This window comes from Nesoenas mayeri (genome assembly GCF_963082525.1).
Source record: "Nesoenas mayeri genome assembly, chromosome: 2".
NCBI lineage: Eukaryota > Metazoa > Chordata > Aves > Columbiformes > Columbidae > Nesoenas > Nesoenas mayeri.
The window spans coordinates 28,699,694-28,719,688 of record NC_137543.1 but is presented as its reverse complement, the minus strand read 5'-3'; the positions used below and the strand labels follow the sequence as shown (position 1 = coordinate 28,719,688).

The 19,995-nt window shown below is 35.9% G+C and overlaps 1 protein-coding gene across 1 annotated transcript in view; it reads right to left on the bottom strand.

The window, feature by feature from the left end:
• Positions 1–624: 624 nt before the first annotated feature.
• The window catches only part of MMP16 (matrix metallopeptidase 16), a gene marked incomplete at its 3' end in the record, with an annotated part of 175,011 nt that continues 155,640 nt past the window's right edge, over positions 625–19,995 (bottom strand). Inside the window, exons 7-10 of the mRNA XM_080339404.1 lie at positions 19,204–19,342; positions 10,438–10,588; positions 5,450–5,565; positions 625–959 (exon numbers count right to left, since the gene is read on the bottom strand). Coding sequence (XP_080195530.1) covers positions 625–959; positions 5,450–5,565; positions 10,438–10,588; positions 19,204–19,342 — 741 coding nt within the window. The remainder of the gene's footprint in view (positions 960–5,449; positions 5,566–10,437; positions 10,589–19,203; positions 19,343–19,995) is intronic.

Sequence of the window (19,995 nt, the reverse complement as noted above, 5' to 3'; positions counted from 1 at the left end):
TATTATTAAGGCTGTTACTATATTGCAGATATTTTGGCCCCTTGTTTGTTGGAAAATGGCTGTCCGAACAGTCTGAAGTCCTGCGTGTCATCCGAGTCTCCCACCTGACATAACTGGGAGTAGGAGTATAGGACTTTATCCATAGCAGACAGAAAGCAATCCTCTTTGGAGACAAAGCTGTTTTGGGTCTTCTCACTTTCCTGAAAGTTCCATTGTAGGTTGTTGTGTTTTTCTAAAAAAATTTACTTTCAGCAAAAAATTTTTCAAAGGGGAACAGGCCTTAAGGGAAAAATGTAGAAACATCAGAATTTTTTTTTTTCCTCTTCATTAGTTAATCCTGATAGTTTATCGGGCATTGAGCGTGACGAGGAAAGGCCTAGAATCGAATGACAAAGAAAGACAAAGGACTGAAGAAACAGCAGATACTGTGTATCATGGAAGCTTCCCAGCTGAGCAAATCGCCACTCATGTGCAGGACAGGCAACCCGTTGGGTTTCAAAGATCAGCTTTGTTTCAGACTGACAGATGCCTGCTCCTAGCTAGGAAACCGCATAACACCTCTTGTGTTGAATCTCAAGTTACCACAAACTCCTGGGAGGGAAAGAAAATAACCAAAACCCTGCATCACACCCACTCTTGCATAGAGCGTTTGCAGTACAGTATGTGGCGGGGTGTTCCTTTCCTTTTGAACTGGAACACAGTGTAAACCAAGACAAGGAGGCACAAGGCCAGGATGCAGGGGATGACGATGGCTATGGCTTTCACAGTGCTGGCTGTGTTGTCCAGTTTGATGACAATGTCAACGTCATCTTGAGGGCTGTGTCGGTCTTTGTCTCGATCTGTTGGTCCATCACAACCCATAAAATCCTTGAGAATGGATCTGGGATAGCCAGGTTCCACTCGGAGCATCTGGTTATTGAATTTCCAGTACTCTTTTCCTTTGTAGAAATATGTGAAGCCTGAGGAAGAAAATTGCAATTATTCATGGTCATGTCAGATCAAATCATGTCATCAATACACCATGACCAAAACTACGGGTATCAAATTAGTTTGTATTAAAAAAAAAAAATAAAAAATGAAAGGAACAGACTTCTATTATAGGTCTTTCAAATGTTCTTTAGAAATTTTGTTTCTTTGCTGCTTCTAGAAAATCTAACATCACAGTGCTTTGCTCTTTTTTTTTTTTTTTTTTAAACTCAGTAAACTGTATTCAGTATTTTATTTTCTTCCATTACTACAAAAACAAGACCAAAAAAAAGGTATTCCATATAATATGATTTTTGACAGACTAGAGTCCAGTTGCTTTATTCATTCAGTCAAAACGCAACCAGAGTTGGAATCTCCAAGGCCAGGACTTTGAAGCAACACAACCTCTTCAAGATGGGAAGTCTACTGAAACAAACTGCAATGCTATGCTAGCCAGAAATGAGAACTGACCCTTTTAATGCCACATAACCTACTGCTGTACTTCAGAAGAAGGAAACTGGATGAAATAAAAGCAGCTTCGCCAAGAGAAAACAGGTGTAACCAGATTTAAGTTTTCTGCAAAGAGCTGGGTTTTGATCATTGAGGTTACTACTAAACATGCTTAAATGGAAAAAAATAAAAAAAAACAACTTGACTCCCTGCCAAAAATCTACATTGCTTTATTATCCTAGCTGAAAAATGGCATTGAACTGGCAAGAAACAAACCTTCAGGATGGGTGAACTTCCTTCTACTGTTTATGCATGGAATGCCAAAAGCTGGGTTTTTCCTTATCTTTACTTTGTAGACCTCAGCTAATTTCCTGCAGTACAAAAGGCCACTAAGAATACTAAGACGGATTGGGCACTATTTGTCATTTTAATAAGGCTTCCTGAAAAGATCGGTAACTGGCTATCTGGAGATAATATTAGTAATCACATATTCAAACAGCAAATAGTTTATTTCAGTTCTAAAAAAAACCCAAAAATAACTTGATAGTATATTTTCTAGCTCAAACTATGTAAAAAATTCTTAATCATCTACTGCCCCTTTTCAGAATAGTTAGAATATTTGAACATTCTTCTACATTAGCTATTTATGTAATTTTAATGGCCTTCCTAGACACTGAAAAGGTACTATTTTCCTTTCTTTAATCCCTTGCAGTGTTATTTTCTGAGAATGTGTTAGTGTATCTATAGTTAGTGTATCTATAGAAAGGTTTCTAAAAAGAAAAGCACTGAGCTATATCAAAACAGTAGCTACAAGCCTTGTTCACAAAATGCCTTCAATTCTGTTCGGAACAAAACAAAGGATTGTAAATCTTTAAATACAATTAAGTTTTTAAAGTTTAGCATATGTAAAGTCCCTTATAACAATCTGTAATTTAAATGAAAAATATTATCAAATGCAAAATTTCAGTATTTTCAGCCATAGGTTACCCTACCTATGCATTTCATATAACATGTATGTAAGAAAGCACTGTACATACTGACCCTGGATAAATATTTTGGGTATATATGTTATATCTCTATCAATATTCCAATACATATATAGAGACCATATACAGATATGACACCTCTAAATCTATATTCTTGCATATCTACAGAATACATATATGTATACATCAGGGGCACACGAGTCAGAATACTGACATTAGTTAGTATTAGTTACTATTATACATTGAAATATCAAAGTAAAATTTAAAAAATCAAAGCAGCAAAGGAATAACCAGCTCCTATAGGTACAGTAAAAATTCTTGAGCCAGAGAATATTTTCCACCGAAAAAACCTGAAGGTAGTTTAAACTTTTCTGTCCTTTTGCTGAAGCAGGAACCAGGACAAGAGTCAGTGACAGCTGAAGGACAGAAGTTACCAGCAGAGAAGGGTAGTTATAAGAGACTGAGTAGTTTTACTGCTTCTCATGGCAGAGCAAGTGACTTCAAACAACTGCTGAAAGTCATTTCATCTAATCAGCTTGAGTTGTTGAGCTGGCTTTGAGAGCTGCTTCTTACAATTTCCCAGGTGTTGGTTGCTGAGAGTAGTGAGCGCAATGCTTGACCCAAACAACATGAAGAGTTTAGTAGTTAGTAATGTGTCAAATAGCAACTCAGGAGTGGTAGTAAGCACAAGGAAAAAAAACCTCAATGGGCTATTAAAGTAGACCACCTTTTCTCTTTCTTCTCTCTAAAATTGCCCCACTATCCACTTTAGCAGAATTTCTAGTTGGGAAGTGAGATTTTCTGTGCTGCTCTCAAGGTAGAAAGAAAAATTTCTCCAATCTGTAGAAGTTTATGTGATCTCAGATTTAATGGAGCAACAGAAAGGAAATTTCTTCTTCACATCCTCCTAAGAGTTTCCATCGCAGCACTGGAAACCAAATCACATTATGGGAGGTAGCAGGGAGAATTTCAGAGATGTTACCTGTACCTTACCAAGCCTCTAGAACACTGAGTCAGGATGCTGAGTAGAGTAGGAAATTGGTTTTTCTTATCTTTCCCAAGCCTCTTACTGCAAGATTACCCCAAATTTTTGTGGACAGTGAAGGAAACTCCTTTATGGTCAAACTGATTGCAGTTGTTCAATTCCATGATTTACACAATAGAAAGACAAGGGAAAGAAAAAGTATTCTTTAAAATGAATGGATAACTGGAAGACATACTTTCAGGTGTTCCCCTGAAAGCTACGTAGTAAAACTTCCTTGCCAACTTTGCTTCTGCTCAAAGAAAGGAAAACAGTAATCAACTTCTTTCCAACTAAGCTGTGCTACTTCTTTTTTGTATCCGCTTTTGTTTCTGTTATGAACTGTTTCTTATGACATCTGTTTTCTTAATTTCAGGAAAAACATCTTAGTAGCCTTCTTGAGAACTTTATGGTGTCATTTTCAGTTCTCCTTTCTGCCCTGGGGCACTTTTAGGCTTTCTGAGAAGCCCAAACATGTCCTCTTTCCCTTCCCCTCCTCCATGGTCTCATGTCATATTTTACCACCCTCCTCATTCAAGAGTCAGACAGACTATCAAAGCCACTAGAGTGAAAAAAAAAAAAAAAGGAGAAGTGTCTTTGATGTAACCAAGAGTCTTTACTGCCCTAGGAATGACTGCTCTGCCTTGGCAGCACCTTCGAACCCACTGATCTGCGTGCTATAGTAAGATAATTTTCATTTGTATCGAGAAACACATATATCTGAGCTCAATACTGGAAAATTATTATGGGGAATGCACTCAAGGCAAGAAAAAAAAAAAAAAAACCAAAGACATACATACATACATACATACATTAAAATTAACGAAAGGAAGAAAGCAGAGGTTATATCCATTGTGTTTATCTGTGTGTACATAATGTTTGTGTACATTTCCACATATATGTGTATTTATAAACAGCTAGTTATTGTGATGTATGCAGAATATCATCTTGACTGACCTACTTTCCAGTTAAAAATAAAACAAAACAAATGAAAGCAACACTAAAAAATTCATTCTAGACAAAAGGCCAGAATCGAGAAGGGGAGAAGGGTTTCTGCTTCTGGAAAAAAGCAAGAGACAAAGCAAGGAAGCAATTAAACATATTTCTGAAAAAAACATCCAAACATTTCCATGGTAAATTACTCAATTAAGTTAGAGGTTGAAATAGGAGACTGAAATGGTTTATACAAGGAAAGAAATCTTTTTATCTGCTTAGTGAAAGGAAATTAAAATAATATGGCAATATATAAGTGTGCTGTGAGGCAAACAGAATAAACTCTGAACCTACTAATAAATAAATCATAAATGCCATACAACAAGTCTCTAACAATGATAAGTGATGACAAATGCATATTTTTATTCCCATCAAAGGGATCTAAACTTGGTGCAGCTGAGGGCTCTGCTGGCAATATGCCAGCAGCCCCCTGAGTAGCACTGAATTCTCATAAAATGGAGGAGATTTTGGCTACTCTCCTTAATTTGGAGGTGTGGCCAGCTGAGATTCTAGGCAGGTAATAGCACCTAGTACTAACATCCCTGTAATCTGCATTTTTGCATCATGGGCTTATGACATCTCAGATTTACATAGATTCCTGGGGATATTTTGGCTTAAAGATTTTGCTTCTCTTTTCTAGTTGTTCAGCATGAAAGTAATACCTCCTAAGCTGTTTATTCAGCCAACACTTTGACAATTCAAATAGAGACATACTGTGTTTGGGAATCTTGTTTTAAAGGGTATTGTAATTCAGCAGAGAATAACAATGATTAAATGAATTAAGACACAAAGAAAGAAAGATTGGAAATTAAGCTTTATGGTACTAAATTTGAAAGATTTTTCTCTGTTGTGTTAAATGGCACATGTAAACAAAACACCATTTTCACAACAGCAAGTATTATAACAGGAGATAGCCTGTTCATAAATCAAGAATTCTTTTGTTACTTCACCTGAATAGTGAATCACCTCTCTACTATTCTATCTTACCTGAAATGCATTAGTAAATCTTTAAAACAAGAATCTGTTTGCATACCATTTTCTTTGTGGACAAAGGCTCCCTGGGGAGATTCCGGGATACCTTTCCAAATTGTGATTGGTTTGGGATAACCAGGGTCCATGGATCTCATTTCTTCACTGTACCTCCAGTATCTGATTAAAAAAAAAAAAAAAAAAAATATTACATTTATAAGATAGCAGATGAGTAACTACATTTTTTTTTCATTATAATATTTGCTACATTCATTTTTTGAACATACCACCAGATTACAAAGAAATCTATTTGCAGACTGGACAACCATTTCACGCAAATGGAAAGAAGATAAAAGATTTTTGCGCTTTGACAACTAAATCAGAATGCATATCACTAATAATCACAGCAATTCTGATGCCTAGGACTTCTGCACAGTAACACAGAGATGCAACATATGCAAAAAAAAGATACATGAATATTTTAGACTACATTTTAATCATGAAAGTAACAGTAGATTAATATTAAAATGCTTCCAGCAATCTTAACTCCTTATATATATGCATTACAGTAACTTTTCATTTCATTATCATTAAAGAGATAAAGTGTAACACAAAATTTAACCTGGTTTTGTGCCTTTTTGCCAGCCAGCTCTTCACCAATTTAAAAAGCTTCAGCACTGAAATTCTACACAACCTGAATATGTAGGATGTATTTACAATTGTGATTTTATTTACACTTACAGATAATGTTGATAATTTCTTTGTTCTTATGCATCTAGCTAAATTGCTGTGCAGATCTTATTATAAGCTGGTTCTAAGACTTACTTAGTATTTCTGTTAGTAGAATATTTCTATTTTGATTAATACTATTATCTAGTATTTCTATTTCTATTTAGCTCCTCTACAGGTATGTCAACCAGAAAAGGAAGGTCAAAGGAAGTATATCCCCTCTGATAAGCAAGACTGGCAGACTGGTAACAATGGATGTGGAAAAGGCTGAGGTACTCAACAACTTTTTTGCCTCAGACTTCACTGGCAAGCTTTCTTCCCATACTTCTTGAGTGGATGAACTACAAGATGGGGACTGGAGGAGCAAAGTCTCTCCCACTTTGAGGATCAGGTTCGTGACCACTTTGAAGAACCTGAAAATACATATTTCTATGGGACCTGATGTGATGCATCCCAGAGTCCCGAGAGAATTGGCTGATGTAGTTGCCAAGCCACTTTCCATGATATCTGAAAAGTCATGGCAGGCTGGTAAAGTCCCTGGTGACTGGAAAAAGGGAAACATCATGCCCATTTTCAGAAAAGGTAGTAAGGAGGACCCTGGGAGCTACCTATCTGTCAGCCTCACTTCTGTGTCTGGGAAGATCATCATACAGATCCTCTTAGAAGTTATGTTAAGTCACATGGAGGATAGGGAGGTGATCTGGACACCCAGCACGGCTTCACCGAGGGCAAATCCTGCTTGACCAACCTAGTGACCTTCTACGATGGAGTGACTACCTCAGTGGACACAAGAAGGGCTATGGTTGGTGTCTATCTTTACTTCTGTGAAGCCTCTGACGTGGTCTCCCACAACATCCTCCTCTCTCAATTGGAGAGGTATGGATTTGATGCATAGACTGTTAAGTGGCTGAGGAGCTGGCTCGACAGTCACAAAATCAGTTTTATTCATGTGAAAAATTACATGACACTGCAAATACTTACCATTTCAGGTCATCAAGAGCCAGAGACTACACCACTGCCACTGATAATCTGGTCACTGCTAAAAATTTGACCCTTGTTCTAATTTGAATTTGACTTCAGCTTTTAGAAACCCTTCTTATGATCATTCCCGATATATTAGAGTCCTTAAATGGATGATATTTTGCCCTTGCAAAGGTACTTAGACATTCTAGTCCATTCATATCTTAATCTTTTTAAAAAACAAAATGGCCTAAACTCCTCTATATTTCTCCCTGTGGGGCATTTCTCTAGTTTTAATCTTTCAATTAATTTAAAAGGTGGCAAATATCAAGTAGGTTAAGAGTTGGCAAGTTACATTAAAAACCATTTGTATTTATTTTTTTTCTTTCTAGCCTGATTTCTTATTCTAGTCACATATGCATGAGCAATCAGCCAACAAAGCAATGACCTTTATTTTGAAATGTAACACCTTTCAGAGTTTACATGGAGAAAGAACCAATGTGTAGAAGTAGTAAACAAAACTCTGATACCAATACTATGGCAAGCAGTTCTTGCTCATCTGTTCACTCTGCGTTTCTTCATCCTTAGTTTTTTCTTTCACATTTGCCTGTTCTCTCTTTCTCTCTGTTTCTTTGTTCTCTCACTCTTTGCTGAGTTTAATACTCTATTTTCTAATTTCCATTTTATCTGCATTTCTTCTTCATCAACTATCTTGCCTTTTCTTCTGTCTCTCTTTCCCAGGACCTCATTTCTTTCCTGCATACTTCCACTGATTTGCCATTTTTCTCTTCCAATCTTCTCACCTTTTGGAGCTCCTTCTTTTACTAACCTCTGCATCTTCTGCTGGGCTGCATGATAGAAATAGAGTCCTATAGGATTTTCAAAAATATACTTTGTCATTGAAAAAAAGTCTTTGAGGACACAGCCAGTGCACACTCAAAAGTCCCCAAACTTTTGTTTCTTCAGCATTGATGAAGATACTACCTTGGCAATCTGAGGTGGAATAATGAGCATGACTACAGTGTAAGGAAAAGTGTACTCCTGATTCTCCTTGGCATGGCAAATGTTCACAAGCAGACTGCCCAATGATGATTTGAGATTTACAAACTATATAAATTGTGCTACTGTATCTCAAAGACTCATAAAGTAGCAGATGGAAAATAAAGTGTCCTTTCCTGTATCTTATCCTTTTTATTTAATGTTATTCTGAACTATTGGATGACTAAGCTTTATGAAGAAAAAATATTCATTTAAACTCTAAAGTACAAAAGCCAGTCACACCAGACAGGGCCATAAACAAGGCCATGTGTCAAGAAGTGCAGCAAACCTGTTCTCATCTTGTCCTGCACTACTACTCAGTTCTGGTAGGAGAGGAATGAGAGAGGCAAAATGTTTTCTGTAGTCATCTTTCATGCCCTCTTTAGCTTTCACACAATTATTTGGAAGAACTTTCTTTAGTGTTTAAATGGATCATTTCAGATAGTAATACTAATGATCCATACATGAGCTGCTTTAGACATATGGGTATTAGAATACCATTTACTATTTGGACTTCTTCTTACTGGTTTTGTTTGGGTTTTGTCATTGTTTTTGTTTCGTTTTATTTTTTTTTTTCCTTTCATTTTACAGCCAACATTTGATGCCTTGTATTTTATTGCTCTAACTTTTTATGTATAACACTGTTCTGGGAAGTTTAACTCTCTAGATTCTGCCCTGGAGCTCCTTAACTACAGATTACTGTCAAAATAAAGCAAGTATACATGTCCTTAAGTTACATAAGGAGGAACAAACTTCGTTATTTTGATGCTGCTATAACTTTTTTTGTTCCCTTTCATTCCTACCTCCTGCCACTGAGAGCTACATTTATGTTATAACTTCTTCAGGAAAAGATCGACCACTATAGTAGACATACATATTACTAAAACCAGCAGGAGAATTCAACTCTAACTTTACATTAAGAAAAAATTGTGATGTAAACATTGAGAAGCTTAGTGGTATATGGGTTTATTCCCACTGGTGGTCAATATCCTGTAATAGCTCAATTATCTCTGCAAGGCTCATGTACTTCGATCTCCTTCTAATATACTGCATTGCATTTATAACCTGCTGAGTTTCATTGTGCTTGTTAGCTCTAAGTAGCAACTTCTCCATCAACAGATGCTTTCTCTGATATAGTTATTTTTGCCTTCTGTTATTATCAATAGTGTTTTAGGAAAGCCTTGCCTTTAAACAACTGCTTGGACATGGAAATATAAAAGCATACTGCTGAATAAAGCCTAAAGGAAGTATAGGTCATATAAGATTCTTACTGTATGTACTTTCCCAGGAGCATGGAGATGGCAAATTAATACATGAAAATGAACATACGTTTAAAAAAAATCAGCTGTAGTGTGCTAAACATATTCTATGGTGTGCATGAAATTAATTTCTTAAGTGATTCATGAACACTATTACTGTCACAGAATCCTAAGTACCACACAGTAACAAAAACAGTCATCATATTTTTAATAATACTAATATAAACATTAGAATTATTAATAAAGAACAGCTTATCTCTGAGCACTCAGAAATTGCACAGTGATACACCAATCAAACACGGTAAAATCCTGAAAACCTGTAAAATCCATCATGCAGGTATCTTGAAGGGTTTCAAAAATTAATGAGTTCTCTTGACATCTCTATTAAGCAGACAAATATTCTGTCCCTTATTTTTACAGACAAGGAAATGAAAACACAGAGACACTGACTAGTGCAAGTCCCTTTCAGGACTGGAAAATAACTCTGATTTTACATTTTTTTTTCTGTTCTGTAATAATCATAAAAATAAGTGTCCTTTCTGAAGGGAACTGTAAGATTCATTTTAAAATAATTCCTAGGGGACTGCTGAAATTGTTCTCTGTCTTCCTGGTTTAGTTGTCATTTCCCTTTCTTACTTCATTTTTAAATAGTAGCATAGAACCTATTTTCACTGACCTTAAAAACCTTTGGATCATGCCTTGCCTGTTTATGTGCTAGAGTTTAGAAATTTAGATAAAAAGGAGCAGGTAAGAGTGCGCATAACTACATTACTTTCAATATTTAAGTTAAATTTGCCACAACTGTGACTTGCCTGTTGACATTTAAAACATAACTTTTCCACTAGGTATACATATACTCATTTCAGTATATTCACAGAAATACAATTTAGCTTATAAAAAAATATGAAAACAGTATGCCCCTCTATGCAGGAAGAGTTAATTTCGCCCACAGAAATTAATTGTTTAAGTGGCTTGACTTACTTCTTCTTTTGAGAAATAGAGGAAAATAGTTACAGGCTTAGCTGATAACCACCAAATAGCTTCCTTACAGAATTCCTATACCAACCTATCTCCTTTGAAGAAGTAGGTTTTCCCAACGTCTTCCCACCAAATTGCTGAATCAATGCCGTGAGAAGAAATTCCGCTTCCAAGTGTTATCAAATCATGAGGATAACCTGGCTGGAGAGTAGTGTCCTTGAACACCCAGAACTTGTTACCTGTACAAAAGCACATATATACACATACATACATATGTGTTAGTTTTTAATACTCTCAGTGTTAATACACTTCTAAGAAGCAAGAAAGACTCCCAAAGGGCTACAGTGGTTCTGACAAACAAAATGAAATGAAGAAAGTTCTATCACTGCAGATAATGCAAAATTAAATATGCCTTACAGATATCTTGAATTTATAAGGCATCTTTCATTCAATAAGCCCACAGAATAGTTTGATACCAACTATATAGGGATCAAACCCAGAAAGAAAATTAAATAATCTCAAGAGGCTGTGTCGTTGATAATGTAGTACATTTACAGCAATTCTACACAACAGATTTACTACAAAACAGATTTACATTTCATGAGAAAAGGTAAATTTTAAGATAAAATTAGGTAAGAAAACATATAAATAAATAAGAAAGAGAAATGCCTATCCCAATATACTTTTAGTGCAGTCTCTGTAGTCTCTGTAGTCTTTTCCAAGAAGTTAAACTACTTATGAAGGATGGACAGATTATTTCTGAAAGGACCATAGCATTTAAAATAATTTTTTATCATTTTTTTTAGTGTGGTCTAAAGACTGTAAACTGAGGTTTTGAAGTCCCACAGAGGAAATCCTTGTGTTTCTGAAATTAATGGGGGGTTGCTTTTAGTACCAGTGGCAGTAGGACTGGACTTCTGTTTGTAGGTGACAAATCATTCAAAACCAGCCAATGGACTTATTACATGCTGCTAATATGAGGTAGTTGTGCAACTCCAGCTGGTGTTAGCATAGTTTCCACACAGGCCTCAGGTGACCTAAACTGTCTTAATATAAATAGGCTAGTGCCTCCTCGACAGTAATCCTCAGTGGTTGAACCGCTACTGTTGCAGTTACTAGCTAAATATGTTGTCTCTATAGGGGTATGCATTTCTACAGAAGCAGCAGTTGCACCAGTGATTTGTAGTATAAGCCCCCTGTATCTGTTTTCAGAGAGGATGCTTCCTGTGCTCTCTCTTATAACTGGAGAGCTTATGTCACCAGCCCACAGCTCCAGATTCCCGTCTTCAGTTTTTTCCAGCTTTCCAACCAAGCTTGTCTTCCTCAGTGAACACTTCCACAATTATCTCACCTGGTTAGTCTTCTCATATTAAACCTTTGGTCTAACACTTTCCCCAATAATTGTGTTGTCCTCCAGTCTTTACTAGGGCCTTCTCAACATACTGTGCCTCCTGTCCTATTCTTAAAACTATCTTCTCGTTTTTACATTTTTTCTTTCTTCTAATTCTTCTTCAAAACATACTTGTGTCTTTTCAGCAGAGACTTCTCTTTCAAATACAAACAGCTTTGGCTGAAAAAAGGGAATAAAGATTCTCATATGTCCCCTCAAAACAGGGAAAATGGAGCATAATTTGCATTTTAGCACTTATCTGAAGAGCCTGCTTTGAGACCTGAGTTCTCTTTGCATTATGTCATCTAGGCCACAGGGACACTTTTTCTAATCTAGACTGCAAGCTCTATTGCTTAGGAACCATCTTCAAAACACTACTTTTATCTGTGTTTCCAAAAAAGCAATACTATTTTTAGTAATAATAACACTAAAGGAGAAGATACTCTTTGACATCACATAGACCCTTCTGAGTTACATCACAGAAAGGTCCAGAGAAGATCCATGAATGAATATATTGGATTGGCCTGTTGGATACTTCACTTTTGTCTCTCCATTGTTATTAATGACAATGATATTTAAAATTTAAGGGGAAAAGTCTGAAAATATATTTTTCTCAAAAACATTTGGAAAGATATCCTAAGATATAAAATCACAGCTGTTCATATTGGCCATTGCACTTACCTGTAAGGCTAGGCAGGCTGTTGCACAAACTTAGGGAGTTAAGACATTGTGCTGTATAAATATTTTATAAGGAAATGTAATCTTACCCAAAAATCTAGGATGCCAGAGTCACCGAGATGGAAAATCTAGAGAGCTGTTTTGCAATTGGTTTTATACTTCATCTATCCCTCAGTGGTATTAAATGTTTGTTTAAAGGGAGGGGGTTTTATGTGTTTTTTGTGTGTTTTGTTTTGTTTGTTTGGGTTTTGTTTGTTTGTTTTGTTTTGTTTTGTTTTAATCTCCCTGTTTGTACTGTAGTGATTTAAAGCATGCTTTCATTTTATCATGGTTTTAAGTAGGAGAGGGGATATAGTTTCAGTCTCTCCCATGCTGGGTTTCCAGCTTCTTTCCAGCTGCTTCTCACCCACTTCCAACCACAGACTGATCCATCTTCTTGCCCCTGCCAGCTGAAGGAAGAAAGGACTCAAAGAATGAGTATGTACAGAGCCATTTGAAGTACTGACAATAAAAGAGACACAAAGATCTATGAAGAACAGTAATGGAAATCTGAGGTCTCCGTTGACCTGGGATCAAGGTCTGTGCTAACCTGACATTTACCTTTAAAGAGATTCCTTACAAAATTCACTTATAGGGTTTGATCATGACAAGGATGAGCATCTTCAGTCATTCACTGACTCTCCTCCCACGGTTTATTCTTTTGCCAGTTCAGATGACTGGACACAGAAGGCTTCAGATGGTAATAGCAGTTTCAAATGCAACGATAAAAGAAGTAATGCATTTTGGACCTTACTATCTGGTACTTATGGCGTGAACAACAGATGGCATCCAGCGAATGATCCTGAGCCAGCTCTTTTTCAGAAGATTATTCCAAATGACAGCTGTTGCACAGCATTGAGAGGCATATGCTGTGATGTAGGTAATGCCATTACCTTTCTCTGTGCCTCACAAGGAATAAAAGTAACAACAATTGTTAGGGATAGGCCATTATCAGCCATACCCAAGAGTCAAATTTTGCTATTAACAATATCAGGTCATATCAAAATAAACAGGGTTTGAACATGCACCATTATAAGTGACAGCACCACTGAGTCAGGTATTCATTGCATATTCAGATATACTGAACTAGAAGAGAAATGTAGACGTGGGAACACAAGACTCAAGTAAGAAACTAAATTCTTCTTCACATAATTTCTTACTAAGAAGCAAATTCTTCCTGGGTAAATATAGAAAAGGTAAATTAAACTGTATTTTATGGAGACAGTAAGGCATTGAGAGCTCTAACATGTGGGCAAGACTTCTATTGATTCTAACTAAAGGGAATAGTATTTAACATTGGCTTTGGAAGATATGTTTAGTCTGCTACAACTGTGTTGACTGTCAATGAGAAGGACTATATATAAGAAATCAGAACGTTCCATCTGGCTGTTTTCACCTTGCTCTTTCATTTGTTTGTTTGCTTGTTTGTTTGTTTCATGAGTTTTTAGGTGCTCTGTTATTGTTTTTGTTTGGTTTTTGTTTGTTTGTTTGTTTGTTTGTTTTTTCTGTTTAGCTTCTATTCCTCAGCCGGAGGAAAGTGGGTGGCTGTTGATTAGAGAATTTCCAAAAAAGTCAGAAAGAAATGAGCAACTTTCAGATTCAGAACCAAGTATTAGGAGGAGTAACAGCTGAAAATTGGTGCAAAAGATGCCTGTCAGGGATGAGAAGTAGCTCCTTCTATTTATAACTTATATTTATGCACCTTAAAATGTATTAAAAGTGAATAGTTAAGTCAGTATGCTTTCATTTAGCTCATATTCCACTTCCACGAGTAAATAGTCAATAAACTCCATTAATTATGATTATAATGGAAATAGAGAGTACATGAAAAAAAACAGAATAGTTATTGTTTGATCTTTCTCATAGATAACTAATGCTTGTTCAGAGTCCTAACCTATACCCTTGGCAGAAATCACCACTGTATTTATTTTACAAAGGGTTTTTTTAAGGTCTGGTTGGTGGGTTTGTTATTCTGACAGAGAAAAAAGCACCGCATGTTTCATGAAGTCTGGCCAACTTTCAGAATGTTTCATCTCTCTGCTTATATTCCCTAATGTTAGATCTAATATAATAACAAGCAGAATGGTAAGGTCACAAGCTGAGAATGAAGCAAGTGATAAAAAAGTCAAAATGTCTTACTTTTTGCAATAATGCTTTGTTAAATATCATCACTGTGGGGAAACAATTGAGAAGGATGAACTGTGACTGCAATTATTTGAAGGCTCTCAACATTTATCTTTGACATTCTAAAAATCTTACTGGAAAGGAAGAGTATCTGTATTGCTGTGCTTCACTTGAAATATTGAATATTTAACTCCAGATAGTCTTCAGACTATTTAAATACCTACTGACTACTGCAAACAATTATGCAGTTTTCAGGAACTGTAGTTCTTACTTTGTAGAATCAGAATGTTGAACAGTTAAGCTCCTGTGTTAATGACCAAGTTTTTTGTTCATGTTATATATAATTATGATATGTGTGCACTGTGAGACCTGTGTGGAGACAAATTCTCAAAACTCCTAGGAATTATATCCAATTGAAACCAGTTAAAATTTTAATATATAATTTTGAAGTTTTTTTTTTCCTCCAGTCATCCTTGCTCTTAATTCTGGTCTTGCAAGCCAGGATCAACTGTCTTCTTAGTAGTATCCCCAAATTATTATTCATGCTTCTTTTTTTCTCATTCTCTTTTCCCACATCAAGTTTTTGTCATTTCTCTGCTCCACGATCTGACACTATAGTACATCTATTTTTCAAAATAAAACTGTCAAGCCCTGGGATAAGTGCAGTTGAAAGTTATGATAGTGGCACTGGTCATATGAGTTTTACAGGGGCCTTTCTGTTGCTACATTTGGTTTCCCATAACATTCAACAGTGCAGATGGCTTGACAATTTCGTTTTTAGCACTGTATAAATTCCCACAGGTAGATAGAATACATTTTACTATTCACATTTTCTCATTTAAGTAAAAAAAAAGTCTCATTCTGGTGTCATCTTCTTATTATCATTCAGCATGGACACCAGTAGTGAATAATAGCAAGAATGTACACATATTTTTATAAGTAGCCATGCACCAGATTGTAATGTACTTTATGAGCATTATGAGGCACAAGGAGGCAGGCTAAGTATCTTAAGCCACAGAAATGACCAAGCATCACTTTGCGCTATCAGCATGCTACTGAATTTTTACAATTGATTTTCCTTGTGCAAGTAAATAAATAATACTGAAAAAAAAAATGAAACAGAAGTTAAAATGGTAATAATAATAATAATAATAATAATAAAAATCAATGAAATTTCAAAACCAAAGAAGACATTTGATCCAATAGTCTTGAACTTGATTCAACTTGATTGTCCATAGACATCTAACACAGTATGAATGATCTCACAGGCTCCTCATACATTCCCAGAGGAGTAATGTCAAATAGGTATAAATATACTCATAGATTTTTATTACCACAAGTTAAGATAGCAAAAGCACAAGCTAGAGACATTTCAAAGGTTCACAAATGGATGTTCCATCCTGATCTGCCATCTAATATCATTTGCATATGGCTCATATTTTCCAACACAGCTTCCATTAAAAAAAAAAAAAATTTGGTTTTTAAATACTTTTAGACCTTTACTAATCTATATTTCTACTACTGTAAAGAGAAGTCCACTAATATCATGAATCCAACTGTATACATAAAGAAAGGCAAAATCTAATGATAACGATAATGAAGAAAAGTAATGTAGATCTACACTTGTTTTATAATTTAAATAAATTGTTTCAAATTTGATGTTTGACATTGTGAAAGACAAAGACTGAGACAAATCACATAGATTATAGATTACTGAAAATAAATGAGATTTGTGGATTTCTAAAGAGATAAACAGAATGTCTCAACCCAGGATGGTTTACAGGGTCTATCCTGAGTGCATCTCAAAAATGTCACTGGCCTAACAGAATATTGTTTATCCTGAACTTATGACAGTGTAGGCATGTAAGGAGAAGCAAGATGGCAATTACTAGCAATCACAGATGAGTAAATTGGCTTACTCCTTTCTTCATCTTCCTCAGAGAGTAGAGATATTGCTCCACAAATATGAAAACAGGAGTGAAAAAACAGTCAGTCACAGAAGGTCCTGTTTCACAGTTAAAAAGCCTCAAAAGTGAGTGAAAGAGATCAGTGGAGATGGAAGGTGTGTCTGGAACTTTCCTTTGAGCACCTGCAGAAGCAGTGGCTGTTCTGAAGGGAGGACATTTACACACTGATCTGTTTCTCCAGCACACACCAGAGACTCAAGACTGTATACCTTACAGGACATTGGATGTTACTGTTGACTTTATTTAAAAATCTGCAGGCAAATGCTGTCTTCCACTCAATATACTTTTCTGCTGTGAAGAACTGACAATCCTTAAAATGAAGTGATCTGGAAAATGTTTTCTGAAAGGAGATTCCAGTCCCAGCTCTGTGATGGCACTCACTCCATCTTTTTTATCTTTCCTCTGAATCACAGACATAAATGTTGGCTTAGATATGTGCTTTGTGAACACATTTGTATGCCAGACTTCAGATCTAAAGCTCCTTCTAGAACTTACTTGGCTTAACCAGTTTTAGATTGGTAAAGCACACAACCTGGATAACATGTTCTTTTTGCTCATCATTTCAGCAACGATCAACTGGTCTATTTCTGCACCTTGGAAGGAATACTTATACTCTTTTCCTAGGAAGAAATTTTGTGAGGGAATGGAAGGAATGAGACGATGATTGTTACCTACAGTCTTTTATGTAGTTTTCTGCAATCATGTTCCACAAGACAGCTGAGATCCTTGATTAACAGGAATATTCAGGAACACACATACAAAAGACTTAGCTGAATGCATTGATTCTGTGGCAGCGGAAAAACATGTATTATGCTGGTAAACAAACACGATCAGGAAGATATTGGAAATCATGAAGAGGCTAAGTTTGGTGAAGAAGCAAAGATTCAAAAATATCACACAAGGCAAAGGGACAGTAGAAATGTCACTGGAAAAATAAGAAAGGAACTTTGAAAAGGAAGGACATGGAAAAATACCTGCAACAGAAAATCCATGTATCATATGATATCAGCTAGAAGGCACAAAACTAGCCCATCTGAAATCAGAGGGCATAAGCTGGGGATGATGAGAAAGGAAAACTACACAATATTCTGACTTCTAAGAGCACAAACCTGATGCTTCTCTTGCTTTAATTAATCTTGATTCTCTAATTACGCAGGTAGAAAATAAAAAAGTTCTTCTCCTCCCTTTATTTTTTGTTATCTGTTACCTACAGACTCCTGAATCAACTCATTCCTCTAAGACCTAAAAAGAGTCAGTAAGCATCAAGTGAAGAGTTAAATAATTATTGTACATTTTGAGGTCTACTGGGAAGGAAAAGAAAGTAGGTGTAAGACTAAGTTTGATCATTTCAGTCTGAAGCTCAGGTAATGGATTCCAGCATTATCAGATCTGGAATGCACAGAGTGGTTCCTTTGCTCTAGGTAGCAGTGATAAGCAATGGAATATCTACAGAGTCATCTTTGTATCCTCTCCTGTCTCATGGACCCAAAAATCAAGCAGATGGATGGAGATTCAGAGGTACCTTTATCATGACTCCCGATCTTATCAACTTTATGACCTGAAGTTTGTTTTACGTCAATAGAAATAAAAGCACATGCTGTATTGAACTCATGTAAATAAAAATGTACTATATGGAATGTAATTTTCTTTACCTTTAATAACAAAAATAAAATTTCCTTATTAGTAAAAGATAAGCTTCATATTCATTGTACTGTTATGCAGTGTTTCTGCACATTATTAAATATTTTCCATTTAGCATTCCCAAGATGAAAATGTTTGCACAGGGAATGAAATATTATTTCTATCTCCCTGTTGGTGATGCCACTTGTAAAAATGAACCTATTTTTCATATAAAAACTTCAACAAGTTGTGAACAAGTGAATCACAATACTAAATAGCTCAATAATTTTTCAAGTACCTATTCAGATTCTCCTTTTTTCTCCCAAATGATTATCATACTTTACATGGTTTTCACTCTTTTGTTGCCAAATGGGTATTTATTTAACATATAGGATAATTTTCTCATTAAATCTAAACCAGATGCATGTTCAAGAACTTTAATTTTGAATGGCTGATACCTGGAGTTAAACTCTTGAAAAATTTGATTAGCAGCAACCAATCCATACAACCTATTTCCTGGAGTTTATCCTTCTTTAAAAAATCTAAATATGCAGCTATGAAAAATATTTTTATTTTTCACACCTGAAACCCCTAACATCACAGTTCTCAGATGAAATAAATACATTGCAGCATGGTGAGATATAAGTAGAGCAGATGCCATTTGGATACACACAAATTTCATTTGTAAAAAGGAAGAACAACAAAGAGAAACACAAAAAATATATGGAACTGTGTTCATTCTTGACTCTCAACAGACATTTTTCAAAAAGGATTTCATAGTAGATATTGGCATTGTTAAGCCTCTTATTTATACTTCCAAATTTTTACTGAATATGTAAGAATATATAATCTGTTACTCTGAAATGCAATAATAAATCAAAACTGTAGGTGCCAAAATGAGAAAACATAAGTCATTTACTCTTCATTTAGCTAACAATTTGCAATGTAATTTACAAATTATTAGTAAAAATAAGCATGGTATGTTCCAAGAAAACATCACAGCTGAAAGCATTACACAAAATCTTACTTTCCTTACCTTTAAAGAAGACAAAATTCCCGTCACTGTTTTCATAAACTGCATCAATGCTGGAAGGCAGACCCCTCCAGAAGTAGGTAATCTGCATGGGGTATCCATCCATCACCCTGTTGTTTCTGACTCGCCAGAACCACTGATCCTGGAAACCAAATATACATCTCTTACTATGCTATGAGGTACGTATCTGTGTTCAGTTGCTGTCTTGAAAATACTGCACAGCCTATCCTGGCATTTATAGAGCATGACCTTTTAGCGTTTGCATAACGTATTTGTGTTTGCATTCATGTCACATCCATGCATCACAAATGTGTCAGAACTAGTTTTTCCCTGAGGTGGGAATAAGCTACCCATGCGAATGGTGTGTTCGGTGTAGATAGCCTTCGGCAAAACATACAGTGTGCTGTATGAGATGTTGTAACTTTCTCAACATCATTCCTATAAGGGGCCCGATTTAAAATTTGTGGACTGGCTATAAGTGCTTTTAGACTAAACTGTAAGTATATGTGTGAGCCTAAGGTAATGGGACTACAGACAGGCTTTGAAGATCAACTACTTCGACAAACCATTTGTTGCAGTGGCCACTAACAGCGAAAGGTTGATAGATATAGCTGTAATGTTACTCCATCAGTCCGATAAGAACCACACTTTGATGACAACTTTACTGTAGTGAAGATTTGCAGTCTCTCTGTGTGATATGAAATGTTAATTTACAGCCAGTTATACATGCTAAATCCAGTGTCCTGGTAGACCTCTTTTAGCTCATTGCCATTTAAAATGGCTTCTCCCTCAGGG